This window comes from Rhododendron vialii, chromosome 4a, assembly GCF_030253575.1.
Source record: "Rhododendron vialii isolate Sample 1 chromosome 4a, ASM3025357v1".
NCBI lineage: Eukaryota > Viridiplantae > Streptophyta > Magnoliopsida > Ericales > Ericaceae > Rhododendron > Rhododendron vialii.
The window spans coordinates 28967147-28981948 of NC_080560.1; the positions used below are offsets into that span (position 1 = coordinate 28967147).

Consider the following 14802-nt stretch of genomic DNA (forward strand, 5'->3'; position numbering starts at 1 on the left):
TTGTGATGAAACCAAAGCTAAATGACCCAACACACCTTTATGAGAATTGAGACATAAATGGACACATTGAGCTGTGGCCTTTTGATGTCATTGTTTACCTTCAAAGCCTCACAGTGGACCATGATTAAATCAATTACCACTTGTTGTGTCTTAGAAAAAAATAGACAACAATTCTTTGGAAGCATATATGTATGTAACCAAACTTGACATGGAGTTGAATAATGTTTATTTTTCAAAGTTTTCATTACTACGAATTTCTAATGGCAACAGAGTTGGTGTTGTATAAGTTCAACTGGTTGAAATTGTAAATCACACTGGAGACTAAACTTACCTTGATTGAGGTCAGGCTCTAGAATTATTGTGGGATACATCATTGGAATCCAAATTGAAGTGAGGGGTTGAATTGAATCCACAATTGTCATTTGTTTCATGCATAAGCTTATGCTCATATTTTTTTCTTGGTAATCCTCTTTAATGAGTTTTTGAGTTTGTTTATTTTCTTTATGTCATAGCTGCAATGAGGTGTTGAATTATTATGCTACCTTTAATTCGAAAATCCATTACCTATTCCATGTGCCCATATTTCAGGGTTTTTGTTGCAATATTAGGGATTTGAAGCCAAAATGTCTTCAAGCACAATGGAAAGTTCTAAAAATAAAAACTATATCAAGTATAAGAACAAGACATGCCACTATGGGAAAAGGTGTGCGGTGAAAATTTCTGAATCCGAAAAAATCCAGGAAGGCTATATTATCGTTGTGAACTTGAGGTTAAGCAAGGTGGCTGCCATGATTGAGACTGGTGCAACCCCATCGATATGCATAACCAACTACAAGTTTCAACATCTACACATGCACCTAATGACAATGTGGATGCAATATCTGTGGTGGAGTTGGTACCCCCGGTGCAAGAGGTCAAAAGGAATACAACAAACATGAACTTAATAATTGTTATAAGCTTGATATTTTCTGGAATAGCTCTTGTAATGGTCATGGCAGCTATAATGAAGTCTTAAGCTTGTTGGATTTGATCTTTGTTGTATGTTATGTATATTGTGTTAAGAATTGATCTTTTTTGTATGTATGACGAGACCTTGATTAACAGTTTGCATAGTTGTCGCTTAAATTTGTGCTCAAATATGATTTATTCCTTGGCTGCTCCTTCTCTTCTTTTATTTGGTCGTACTGTATAGTGAAGAATGAGATTCATAGGCGGGTTCTTGATCTATCAGAGGAGGTGAAATGGGCTTGTATCCATAGAGGTCCAGATACCTCAAGCTGAAGAAATAGTAGTTTTTTTTATGTAACTTGCATTCCAACGGATAAAATGGATACAATTAACGTAATATGATGAAACTCCCACAAATTAGTAGAAAAATGGGCATTTGATACTGCAAGATTTCCACTTCTCGCGAATTAGACATGAACTCTTTCATTCAGTCTGTGTAACCCAGTCCTTGACATGTATACCAAAACATCCACCAGTTACTACAACCTACTTCACTAGAAATGCTCCATATAGTGACCATGTGCTGCAAAAGTGTATAAATGATCTGGTAAAGCACAACCATGGATTTTATAAGACAAGAGAACGGGTCAAAGAGCCTAAACGGCCTTGCTATTTATTCAAGTACTTATATATCTGTTCCACGGATTAAGCAACAAAAGGTGCTCCCATCTTATGCAACATAGTCATGCCAGTCACCAGAATAAAACTGAAATTCACCAAAACAACGCGTAATAAATAGCCATGGTTTCTTGAACTAATATATTAGGTGGTTTCCAATCAGCAAGGAAACAGGATGAGAGAGGGCTCTCTCTGCAGCCTGCCTTCGGATAAATCTAGCTTCTTCATCTTCTCCTTGCACCAAAATAACTGCTCTTTAGTTATCCTTACCATCCTCAGAACCCTTGACATAACTTTAACATCAATGAGGCTGAAAAATAGCTCCATTCCATCTTGCGTTGCTGGCCATGATTTGTTTTTCCTTTAGTTTCATCTTTTTTTGCAGTTCAAAAAGACTCAGCCATTGCACGATTTTAATTAGCATCAGAAATCAAAATAACTAGAAAAAAAAAAAGATTGCTATTTCACTTAAATTAATTAACTTGAAAACTAAACACTTTTATGAGTCAGTATCAAAATCTCACCTGACGAATCACCATTCTGATACTTTCAAAACATAATTAATACATCAATAGCATTAAGTTCAACACAGAGAAAGATGATGATGAGATTGAAGTCACCTTCTCAAGTGAAGATTCAACCTGCTGGAGGGGAGTAGCCAACTAGTTCTGACCTCCAAACTAGTAGCAAAACACTTCACTAGTGGCAGCAAAACAATCAGCTAGAACCAACGTAACATACAATACAACCAAATCTGGACAGCTTAAAAAAACTAGCAACCAACTCAGTAACATCAGTAAGTATCATAAGATAGAAGCAACCAGCCATGAACATCAAACAACTGAAGCAAACATGACAGGTACAGCAGTCATTCGTTCAAAAGGATTCCATAACATCCACATCTATATATTAAATTGCAGTCTGCACTCACGACAAATTTTCAACCAATCTAAAAATTTCCAACCAAAGAACATATCATAGATTTCCAACCAATCTACACACATAATTCTCGTCAAACAACTAATGTTGATATAAACCTTAACCAACTAAAAATCAGTCAATCAGGGAACAAAAGATAACAGTAGCAGTAGCCAATACAAAGCCATTTCAAATTCATCCATGTGCAGTAAGATAACAGTAGCAATAAGATAACAGTAACAATAAGATAACAGTAGTAGCTGTAGGACAACAGCAGTAAAAAACTTCCAAATTCATCTATGTGCAACCACTAATCTATCCTGCAACCTGAATAAGTAATAACATCAATACAAGAAAAAATAGGCAAGAACAACTAAAGAAATAAACTTAGATGTACCACAAACACTTACACTCATCGTCCTCGTCCTCGTCCTCGTCATCACTCATTCTAACATCTTGTGAAGAACTAAGAAACAAATACGACTATTAACAGCTAAACAATCAAATTTAGGACAATGTAGAATTAAAAAACAAATACACCTACATGTTGCGAAGTTTTAGACAATTTCTTTTGTTATTTGACTGTTCTATTAACCCACAACTATTACAACGCCTACTCTTCTTGACCGCCTTCTCTTTTCCTCCCTTCAATCGCTTACCACAACTGTTTGCCCTAACTTGGAGCGGTTCTTTAAACATATGTTCACGAGGAATAGACACTTGGGTAGCACTAGCACTCAATTTTCCACCTTCGCTTCCAAGATTCATGGCACATAGCTTATTCCGAACCGAACACAAAGCATCTTCCAAAAGCTCACTTCCGTCTTCAGTTAATATGGCGTCATCAATTATACTAGAAGCAAGTTTGAAGAGCTTATTTCGCCTTTCGAACATAGAAGTGTCACATATTTGTTGAACAGACCCACCCACGTCATTTACAACTGTTTTAATTTTTGCGGATTTAGTCCACCTCGCCAAAATTAACTCATGAGACAAATCAAGAATCTGCATTCTATTGTAGTAATCCAACAAATGCCGACATGGAATTCTGTCAAATTCGAATAGCTTACAACTGCAACTTACATGTTCTGATGACTTATTTACTAATAGATTACGAACCCTCGAACCACTCACCTTTGCCCTCTCAACAGTGTAGAAAAAATAGTGTTCATCCTCATGTGTCATCTTAACCATGTATCCCCCAATTTGAAAGAGTTCATCTTGAAACTTGTGAAATATGGCCAATGTATACAACTCACTCATTGTAGACTCCATGGGAAATGATGTTATCAGTTGTGGCTTCTCATTGAGATCTTTATGATCCAAGTCCAATTCATTATGCCGTATGTGAGAAAGCCCCGTAGCAAACCGCGTGACAAAGTCGTACAATGAATTATTTAACGAAACATACTTCTTGAAGAAAGAATGAGAAATCTCAGCCCTTTGACTACTAGTCATGTGGGTGGAAAACATGTGTTTCATATATGTCGGAATCCATCTCTCACGGATTTCATACATGGCTTTCAACCATTCATTGGAGGATAGGTTGGCTTTGTGTACAACGTCTGCCCATTTAGCCTCAAACTCTTCAGGGCTCTCAGAATTCTATATGCATTGTTTGAACTCGTCATAATGATCTTTATAAGATAATGCACTTATCTTTTCAGAAAATTTACTCACAATATGCCAAATGCAATATCTATGGTGTATAGTTGGAAGAACATTAGCAAATGCCTTTGTCATCGCCAGATCCTGATCAATTATGATCATTTTGGGTGGGCCTCCTGGCATTGCTTTCAACCATTCTTTAAATAGCCACTCAAAAGATTCACTCGATTCATCACTTAAAAGCCCACACCCAAATAGCGTAGTCTGCCTGTGGTGATTAACCCCTAGTATAGGTGTAAAGATCATACGGTATCGGTTTGGGTTGTACGTTGTATCAAAAACCACTACGTCCCCAAAATATTGGTATGACTTCCTAGTCGTGGCATCCGCCCAAAAACAATGAGTCAACCTCATTTCATCGTCTTTCTCCATTGTAAACATAAACCCTGAGTTCTTTTGTTATTGAATTTGGAAATACTCATACAACATATCGGTGTCCTGCCCTAGTAACGCAGTCCTTATATCCCTTTGACTGTTATAGAGATCTTGCAGTCTGAACCCAACATTTTCCAAACCTCCGGATTGCACCTCGAAAATACTCTTTTGTTGGCAAGCTGGCACATTTGCTTGTGATAGTTGTTCTACCAAAGCTCTTTTGGCATCTGTCACTTTGCAATGAGATCGCAACAAATGCATCCTCCCTGGAGATGTAAGAGCGTGGTTATGTGCCTCAACAAATTCGGAGACAACATACTTGTCACCGGACTTGGATCTCACAACAGCCAATTTCGCACCACAACCCTCTCTAATTATCCCCCGACGCCGTTTAGAGGTTCCAATATTTTCTACAGGTTTTTTGGGCACCGAGTGACCTTGTTTGTAGCAAACATACTCTTTCCTAATGACTACTTTATCCCCATTCTTCCTGCTAGACCATTCTCGCGTACCAAATCCTGACTCTTTACCATAATTGTTGTAAAACTTATGAACGGCGTCTAAAAAGACCAACTCTTAATTAATTTTCGGTATCACGTCATTCTTAACTTGAGGAATGTAAGATATTTGGGAAGAATTGGCAGATGATTGACACATTTGAGATGGTAATGGTGAGACTACGTCCATTTCTTCCAAATTTTCCAAGCACTACATTCTAAAAACCAATACACAAAACACATGGTCCTTTGAGAAAATAGTCCAATCCACACAATTCAAATTCCAGAAAAAAACCCCTAACTTTAAAAAACAACCAATAAAATACTTGATTGTATAGGTAAAAATAGTGCAGCAAAATTAACTACCTCAACTATGCATCTGGATAAATCAAAAATATAGTAACAGCAGAAAAGAAGGAACTTGTCATGATAATTAACACTATTGTTACAATTCAACTGGATAAATCAAAAACATAGTTTGTCATTTAGATAAAAACAGTTAAACTGATGATAAATAGATCAAAGATACGTTTCAATTGTGGTACATTACTGGAAACAAAAAAAAAGATCCAACAAGAGATAACAAGCCTCAACAAATGGGTATTTTACAACTCTGTTTTTTTTTTTTTCCAGTTGCATTTTCTGACAAAAAAAAAATACAGAGATTAAGAGAGAGAAGAGAAGAGAAGTTACCTCAGTCGATCGTCTTCGTACAGTACCCTCCAGTCGTTCCTCTTCTTTGATCGATCCGTTTGTGTTCAATGGAAAAACCCAAAATCGGACAAAACCCTAATCAGATTTCGAACGAACGAACGAGAGAGAGAGAGACCTTGTGGTCGTGGGTGTTGTCGTGGGTGTGGGATGCCCTCTACTTCGATCAATCGATCATCGTTCTCTCGTTCTCTTCATTTGGTTCGATTTCTGAGAAATAGGGGAGGCGTATAGCAGAAGATTGGGTGAGGGATCCGCATGTGTGATGGTAATGATCGGATTTCTTCTCTTCTTCGTCGTTCAAATCGTTCCTTTTCTTCGCCGTTCGTCGTCGCCCTCAATCTCTCTCTCTCGTTCGAACTCTGAAGCAAAGCTTCCATTGGAAGCTGGGAAGAGAAAAGGATCCGCGTGTGGGGAAGGGGTTGACCCGGTACCAATTTTACCCGACCCATAGTTCTTTTAACCTGCGCATTCCTCCTTTAAAATCCCAGCCGTTGGATGAGATCCAACGGCTGAAAAAAGAAGTCTGCACTTTCCTTGGATGCAGGTGTCCCGCATTTGAAGCGGGCTATATATATATATGATCTCTCCAAGCGTAGGGCTATAACGTCAATTGAAGCATAATAAAACCGAAAGTCCAGATATCGTACCCAAGGGAATATCATCACGGCTTGATTGAATTTGTAGAAGTAAGATTTGCGGCCTTGAGACGACTAACTTTAGGAATAGTTTGAAATGGAGAAAAAGTTTGAATGAAGTGTGTTTTAAAAACAATTTAACTAAGCGGCTAGGTCTAGGAGATTTCAACACCCACAACTCAAATCAATCAGCTTTTCTCTTGAATTACTCGGGTTGAGATACGCGTTAACTATCTCCCAACCCGAAAAATTTATCATTAACACCATTTACTAGAAAAGGAGTCGAAACACTAAGAGAGTTCTAGTATTCATCTAGCAAACGCAAGAGATGACATAGCTCCAAATATCGATTCGTGGCAAGTAGGCTTGCTCTTGCCGAGTTTTGATAGACAAATACGAACTACCTTGAATTCCCAACTAAACATGAAGATTTATTGAGAGAAAAGCATGATCAATCCAAGTCATGGTGTGTTAATCACCCCATGACCAAGCCTAATTAACTACTCACTCATGCTAGAAATTGAATGAACAAAGCTAAATATTGAAAACATGACGGAATTCAAAATAAACTAAAGATTTAGATAGATCAAGAGCGTAGCTACAACTTTAATGAAGAGTAAAATATCGAACAACAACTAACTATGGTAGAAAAATGTAGATTTAACTAAGAAAATGAAGAACAAAGCAAGAACAATAGCAAGAGTAAGCAATAAGAAATGAAATCTTATTCTAGATCTGAAAAAGTGCTCTCCCAGATATTGTGACTTAATGAGGTATTTATACAAGCCCACATTTGCGCATGAAATATCTCGAAAAAACCCTAAAAATCCGCTGTGAAAGGCCTCAGTATCAATACAAGAGTTTCTTGTATCGATACCGAATGACTTTGAACATAATCCACTAGGCCACCGTAGCAAACCGGTATCGATACAGCAAAACACTGTATCGATACCCAATTGCAATTGGCATTCTCTGGTTTCTCTATTTCAAGCGAGTATCGATACATAGGAACGTCATATCGATAACGCTTTCGAATTCTTGAGCTCTTTAGCTTCCGACCTCTAGCTTGGTTTCCGAAGGTCTTGGCCACTCGTCGGGTTTTTGACTCTTCATTATTGGGCCTCGGTGGCTCATTTCTTGATCATCTTGAGTCTTGGACGCCTCTGGCTCGCTTTAAGTTTTAAAACCCTCTTATTAAGCAGTTTTCTTACAAAATGAAAATAACATATCGTACGCACAATATCAAATAAAAAGCCAAATTAACTGAACATAAAGCGGTAAAACTAAGGACTTAAGCACCAAAAATATGCATTATTGGGTGCTTATCACCTCAATGGAACCTTTTGGTGATTAGGAAGTGGAGAAACCCTTCCCCCAACAACCCTAGTTACCCATTGATCATCCTAGAATTGAATTCAGTCCCCATTCCCCACATTCCATTGAGACCCCCTCCTTGATCAGGCTTCTACCCTCCAGTAAACTACACCACACCCATGAAGGGGTGGACCCCTTCTCTGCTTCCATACACGATTTGCTAGGAAAGTATAATCCCTTTAGGACGCTGGCCCATAGAGAATTAGGCTTGTTACTTAATCTCCAGAATTGCTTTGCTAACAACGCAACATTACATGTTCCAAAATATTTAAAGCCCAAACCACCCATTCCTTTCTGCAAACTTGTGTCAGGCCCCCCATTTAATTTTCTTCCCCCTACTACTCTTCCCCCACTAAAAATCACTATGAACCAAGTCCAAGCATGAACAAATTGATTTTAGTACTTTGAAGCACATGAATGTGTACATTGGGATAGGTTGAGCCACAGACTTGATAAGAACCTCTTTCCCAGCATGATTTAACTCCATATTTCCTCAGCCTTAAGCTTTTCTCATGATCCTATCCTTCAGGTAACCTAAAGACTCCTTTTTAGACTTTCCCCAACAAATAGGCAAATCTAAATACTTGGCAGTCCCTTCTATTTCCTCCATTCCTAGAATGCCTTTTATTTCATCCTTAACATCATCTTTTGTGTTCGGGGAGAAGAACATGCTAGATTTTTGAACATTAAGGAAAAAACCAGATGTTTCACTTAAAACTAAAATGAGGTCCATAAAATTTAGGCAAAACTGAGGTACTGCTTCTAAAAAGACTAGAGAGTCGTCTGCGAACAAAAGATGAGACATAATAGGACACTTTTTTTTCATTTGAACACCACCAATAGAATTATTCACAACAGCTTTCGGCATCAATACTGAGAACACATCCGCAACCATTAAAAATAAGTAAGGAGATAGGGGGTCAACTTGACGAAGACCCCTACTTGGAGTGACTTTGCACACTTGGCCTCTGTTAACCTCTATTGAATATTTTACTGTGCATACACATTGCTTGACCTAGGCTATCCACTTTCCATCGAAATCCATCTTCTCCATGACTCGGAACAAGAAATCCCAACATACTATGTCATATGCTTTGTTAAGATCAAGTTTAACTGTCACAAAGGCTTTTGATCCCTTTTTTTTTGCTTAAGAAAACGGAACACTTTGTGAGCGATAATAACATTGTTCTACACTTGTCTCCCAAGTATGAAGGCAAATTATTGCTTCGTAGTAATATCATTCATAAAGGGCTGCAATCTATTAGCCACCACTTCAAAAATAATTTTGTAAATGAAACGGCACAAACTAATGAGACAAAGATGATTCATACTTTCGGGGTTTGAAACCTTAGGAATCAAGGTCACATTAGTCTGGTTCACCTCCTTCAGCGTCATCCCCTCATTAAAGAAGCTCTGGATTGCATTAAACACATCATCCCCCACTATATCCCAATAGTTCTGATAGAACAAACCTGGAAAGCCATCTAACCCTGGTACCTTCAAAGGACCCAATTGGAAAACTACATTGTTGACTTCATCCCAATAAATCTCTTTCACCAGGTTAGCATTACACTCCGGTGAGATAACACTATCAACCAAACTAATGACATCTTCAAAATCTCTCGTCGGGGGGCCCTTTTACAACTCTCTAAAATGAAGTTTAACAAGACCTACTACTTCCTTTGGTTCATTTCTCCATATACCATCTTTATCCTTCAACCTCATGATTTGGTTACGTTGTCTTCACTGAATTGTAGATGGGTGGAAAAAGCGAGAATTTTTATCTCCCATCTAGAGCACTTGATTTTAGACTGTTGGTGCCAATACATGGCATCTTTTCTGCCATATGTCCTCTAGTTGATTAATGAGGGATATGATCTTTCCATGGCCACAATATAAACAAATGAGGTTCCTCAGGCTTGGTAACACCATGACTAGCTGTAATGCCCCGACTTTTCGGAAGCAAAATAAAATAAAATTTTAAAAAAATTTGCTAAATAAATATAATTTTTCAAAATAAAGTTTAACTATTACAGTCACAAAATAAATTTGTTGATTCAAAATACATTAATTTCAGAGCTGACTCTAGGCTTGATACAAATCCGAAACATACTCGATCTTCGTTCCTGATATTCTTTTCGTGTTGAACTGCAACATCTTTGAATCATCTCCAGTGAATCCTGCGCCCTCTAGCAAATTGATCGCCGAAGCAAACAATTTGCCAGGATACAGACGTATCCGTGAGTGATAAATCACCCAATAGAATAATCCAACCCAACCACCCCTCTTACATTACAGATAGCAAGCAGTAGGATAATAATAGTGCGAAAAAGCAAGACAAAGTTTGTTCCACATAAACCAGTTTATTACTATCCATTAACTTGTCGTGTAATCTAAGATCTCCTCCGCGGGATCTTTCCTCCCTCAACCGCTAGCCATGCTCGGTCCCATGAGGTCACTTCCCTTTGCTGTCGCAGATGCATCTAAGTTATGTACCGAGTATGCATCCCAATAACTACAACAAGGGGAAAGCTTATCATGCCTGAATCACAACTAGGGTTCGCCTATCTTATATACCACTTCACCATCATCACTGGACACACGCCAGTTTATCAAATCATCACTGGACACACGCCAGTTTATCACTTCATCACTGGACACACGCCAGTTTCAATCTCATCACAAATCTCAACATCACGCCTGCAGGCAATCTAGAAATAAAACTTTTCAATTCATCCATTACTTAGCACCGTCTAATGAATTCTATTCGCATACCACCCCATGTCTCTAGGGTCCAATCTAACACTCAAATCAAGTATCGATGCAATATACAACAAATCAATAATAATTAAAACAATTAATAAACAATGTAACCACGCAACTTATTATGAACGGGCCGTTGCCCTTAATCTTGTATAGTCACAATGTCAACAATAAAGTAAGAGTTTTAAAAGGAATTTAAAAGAAAAAATTTCTTGGCTCTTTTTAATTAATTAAAAACTAATTAAATACATTAATTAGATAAAAATATTAGAATATTTATCATGACCTTAATAATAGTCCTAAAGGTCCTATACAACTAGTTGAGTGTCGAAAGTTGGATTCGGAGGGTCACGGGATTTATTTAAATAAAGACGTTAAATAAAGTGGCCGAAAGTGAAGTAAGTAGATAATAAATAATTTACAAATTAAAATATGTTACGGTTAACAAAATTTCATCTTCAGAATATAGAGAGTCGAAATAAAATTATTCGGGCATTTATAATAACGTTTATAAGGTCGCAAAGAATTTTTGATTGAAAACGCTATAGAAATAACAATAAATAGTAAATTAAATAAAAAAATATATTAATTTAACAAGATATCATCTTTGTGATGCAAGGAGTCTAGGAAAAATTAGTTTGGGTGTTAAAACGTTGTTTGGAAGGTCGCAAAGATTTTTCGTTAGTAAACTTGATAGATAACTAATAAATAATTCAATAAATAGATAATTAAATAAAAAAAATATGATCTTAACAAGTTATGATCTTTCAGGTGTGAAAAGTCTAGGAAAAATAGTTCGGGGGCCAAAAATGAGGTTTGGAAGGTCGCAAAGTTGTTTCGAAACATTTAAAAACAACTAAATCTACCAGATAAATTAAACTGATATAATTATTACGTTTTATACTAAGTTGATATTACATTGTAAGAAAATAATATCAGATCAGTAGTTTTTCATAATATTAATATCAGACGGATTGTAAAATAAATATCAGAAAGGTAATCTTCTTCGCAAATAATTACAAATAGAGTGTCAGGCTCAAAAATAATATCAAATCGGTGAATATGGCAGAAAACGCGCAGTAAACTATATTTTTTTTGTTCGGGACATAGGATTAAGCATATAAACACTTAATATACTTAGAGAAGAGGTTGGATAGGATTATAATACCTTTAATCGGATCGAATTGATTTAAAAACGAATCTTGAATTTTGAGAAAGAAGACTTCGATTTTTTTTTGATCGGGAGACTTTGGAACCAAATTGGACGATGCTTGGTGATGCTAGGAGTAGAAAGAAGAGATTGGAATGGTCGGATTGAGTTTCGGTTGGGTCTTGGTACGAAACCCACTTTTTCTCTCTCTTTCCTTCTCTCTCTAAAACTCCATTGTTTGGAGTTTGGGTTTCTATGGGTTTTCTCTCTCTTTTGGACTGGTGGGGCATGGGGAATATTGTGGTGTAAATTTCGTGGGTCAATGGGGTGGGGTATTTATAGGAAAATTTTGGTGGAAGAGAATAAGAGTGAATTTAATAGGGTTGGGTTCATGAGATTTGGAATGGACGAATTTGGCTTGGTTTTAGGGTTAGGGAGGAAGTAGAGACTGAGTAGGAGATGGAGAGACGGGAGGAGTTTGAGGTGAGGGAGGAGAAGGAGTGTGCATGTACACATGTATGTGTAGGAAAATTTAAAAAAGAATGCATGTATATATTATATGCATAATTATATTTAAAAAAAAGAATTGCATTAAGGAAAATAATTCTAATAATATTATATTTTAAAAAAAAATTGGGTCAAAAATCCGGGTCGTTACACTAGCAATTTTTATTGTCTTCTGCCTTCTCCACCTACTATTCAAGGCTAGACCCAAAAAAGCAAAAGTACCAATTATTGAACTGTGGAAATTGCACACCCCTTGCCCTCCTAGCTTCTCTATGAACCTAAGTACAAGTTCAAAAAAGAAGAAGAAGACATTTTCAAAAAAGAAGAAGAAGACATTTTTACCATAATAATGATTATAAGTAAATTCTAGTAAACTTAGAATACAATTATTATAGACTTATTTGGATATGTGCATTCCACATATCAACTTTGGCTACCAACTAGTTTTCAGTTGGATCCCAATTAAACCTGGACAAATGAATTAGGCTTTACATTAAGGTGCAAGTCCGCTTCCACCTCTTAATCTTGCCTTCAATATGCATTGTTTCCCCAATACCAGCTTGAGAAAATTCAATGGCCATGAGACCTTTCAGATAATTCAGGTAACAGGGATGAAACGTTCCTGCTTCAGTGTTACACATCACTAACGTATCATGACTGTAAACCAATAAAGCAACAGAGCAGCATCCTCTGCCTCACTCCAAGCCCTCTAAGCCATTGATATGATGCAAGGAAATAAAAATGAATCATAAAACTGAACCTTCTTTTTGTAAGGATGAAAGTGGACTTGGAATCAATGAAGAATGAAGACATGACTCCTATTTAAATGAAAATTGAAAACTAAACATTCAAAAAAAATTAGGTAGGCCAACAATATAACGAATAAATTGGATAAGCCAACAATTCAACAAAGAAAATTGAATACTAACAATTCAAAAGAAGAAAATTGGATACTAACCATTCAATAAAGAAAATAAGTTATCAAAAAAAACAAAAAAAAAAAACAAAAACAAACTTTTTTATATTTTAAATTTTTTATATAATTTAATTTATTAATAAAATAAATTATTATAGTTTAATTGTTAAAAAGTAATTAAATATATTGGATTTTGCAATTATATAATTAATATAATGCGTAGTAAAATTTGGGACTGCATAAGGACAAAAGAGTTATTTGACAGCTTTTTGTATCATCAACCCAACCTTATTCCCCTATTTTATCAATCATCTAAACCAATTTATCCTTTTTTTGAATACCTCAACCAAACCAACTACTTTTTTTATCCCCCTCCATAAAAGTCACATCAATGTAGCCTCCCTCCATAAATAATACATCTACTATATTTCCTCCTCCAAAAATAATACTCCTAAAACTCATTCCGCATCCAATCGAGGCCTAAGGTAGAAAAAATAGCTTATTTTTCTAAGTATGTGTCAATTTTTCTTAAAATATTTTAGATATCGTCCCAACCCTGTTAACAATGTCGCAGCCCTAAATTGAGGCACAAGTCGTTGCGAGGCAAAGAGTGTATGATCCAAACAAAATATGTAACGACCCTAATTTTGGCCCTAAATTTTTTTTTCGAATAAAAACATTTATTGTTATCCCAAATTTTATTAATTTCTTTGAATTGGTTAGTTTAATAATTATTATGTAACAAAATTTAATTGATTACATATTAGTTTTTTATAATCAACTTTATCCCTCTCTCTTTATATTTTTTTCCAAATAAATATGTATGCATGTTTATATATGTGTATGACAATATATTTATATATGGACAAAACATAGAGAGGAAAATATATCTCTCTCTCTCTCTCTCTCTCTCTCTCTCTCTGCGAACCACCTTTTACCTCTCTACTCCTTAATTTTGGCAGTCATCACCATCACCTACATCCCCCATTTACTCCAATACTTGCCCACCACACCTCCCTCCATCCTTGCATCCTACTTCACTCCTCTCCTTCCTATTTTTGGCTTAAACTTGCCCACCACACCACCTCCCTCTCTCTCCGCTCTCCTTTATAAATACCTCTCCCCTCACATCTGAAAATCACGATACACCAACACCCTCACACCACAACAATCAGTAGAGGAGAGGAAAAGGAGAGAGAGCTTCAAGTTTTCATGGAGTTCTAGAGAGAGTGAAAGTAGGATCACTTCCATACATCACCACCACCTAAATTTGAGTTTACAAACAACCACCCACATCTCAAGCATCATTAAACCACCACCAATTCAGTCCACGACCACTCCGCAGTCCCTCCTCTCCATCGTCTTCTCCGATTAACCGAAATCCAAAATTTGCATTTTTGCTTCTCTACCGAATTTGAGGTAGATAATCGCTTCGATCCCTACTCTCTCCTAAGTATATTAAGTGCTTCGTATTAGTTTTTAATGTTTCGGAGTGGGAGGATGATGAAATAAGACTCTACTATACTCTTATTTTTTAAAAAGAAGGATGATGATATTACAGTTACCCTCCTGTGGTTGTTAAATGTTATGTTTCATCCCAAAATAATAATTATAGGATGTACACTTATTACAAACGGTGCCCTAGGTTCCCTAAGTCAT

General features: G+C 36.5%; 2 protein-coding genes across 2 annotated transcripts; both read right to left on the bottom strand.

The window, feature by feature from the left end:
• Positions 1–564: 564 nt before the first annotated feature.
• Positions 565–5351, bottom strand: LOC131323879 (uncharacterized). Its single transcript, XM_058355719.1, has 9 exons — positions 4953–5351; positions 3089–3592; positions 2955–3010; positions 2786–2804; positions 2664–2672; positions 2558–2575; positions 2368–2467; positions 1499–1552; positions 565–648 (listed from the first exon to the last, which is right to left on the bottom strand). The coding sequence occupies exons 2-9, from the start codon at positions 3553–3555 to the stop codon at positions 565–567; spliced, it is 807 nt and encodes a 268-aa protein (XP_058211702.1). The 5' UTR covers positions 3556–3592; positions 4953–5351.
• LOC131323880 (protein FAR1-RELATED SEQUENCE 5-like) lies at positions 3557–4584 on the bottom strand. The gene is made up of 3 exons (XM_058355720.1): positions 4267–4584; positions 3679–4149; positions 3557–3592 (listed from the first exon to the last, which is right to left on the bottom strand). Exons 1-3 carry the CDS (start codon positions 4582–4584, stop codon positions 3557–3559), a joined length of 825 nt encoding a protein of 274 aa, XP_058211703.1.
• Positions 5352–14802: the final 9451 nt, after the last annotated feature.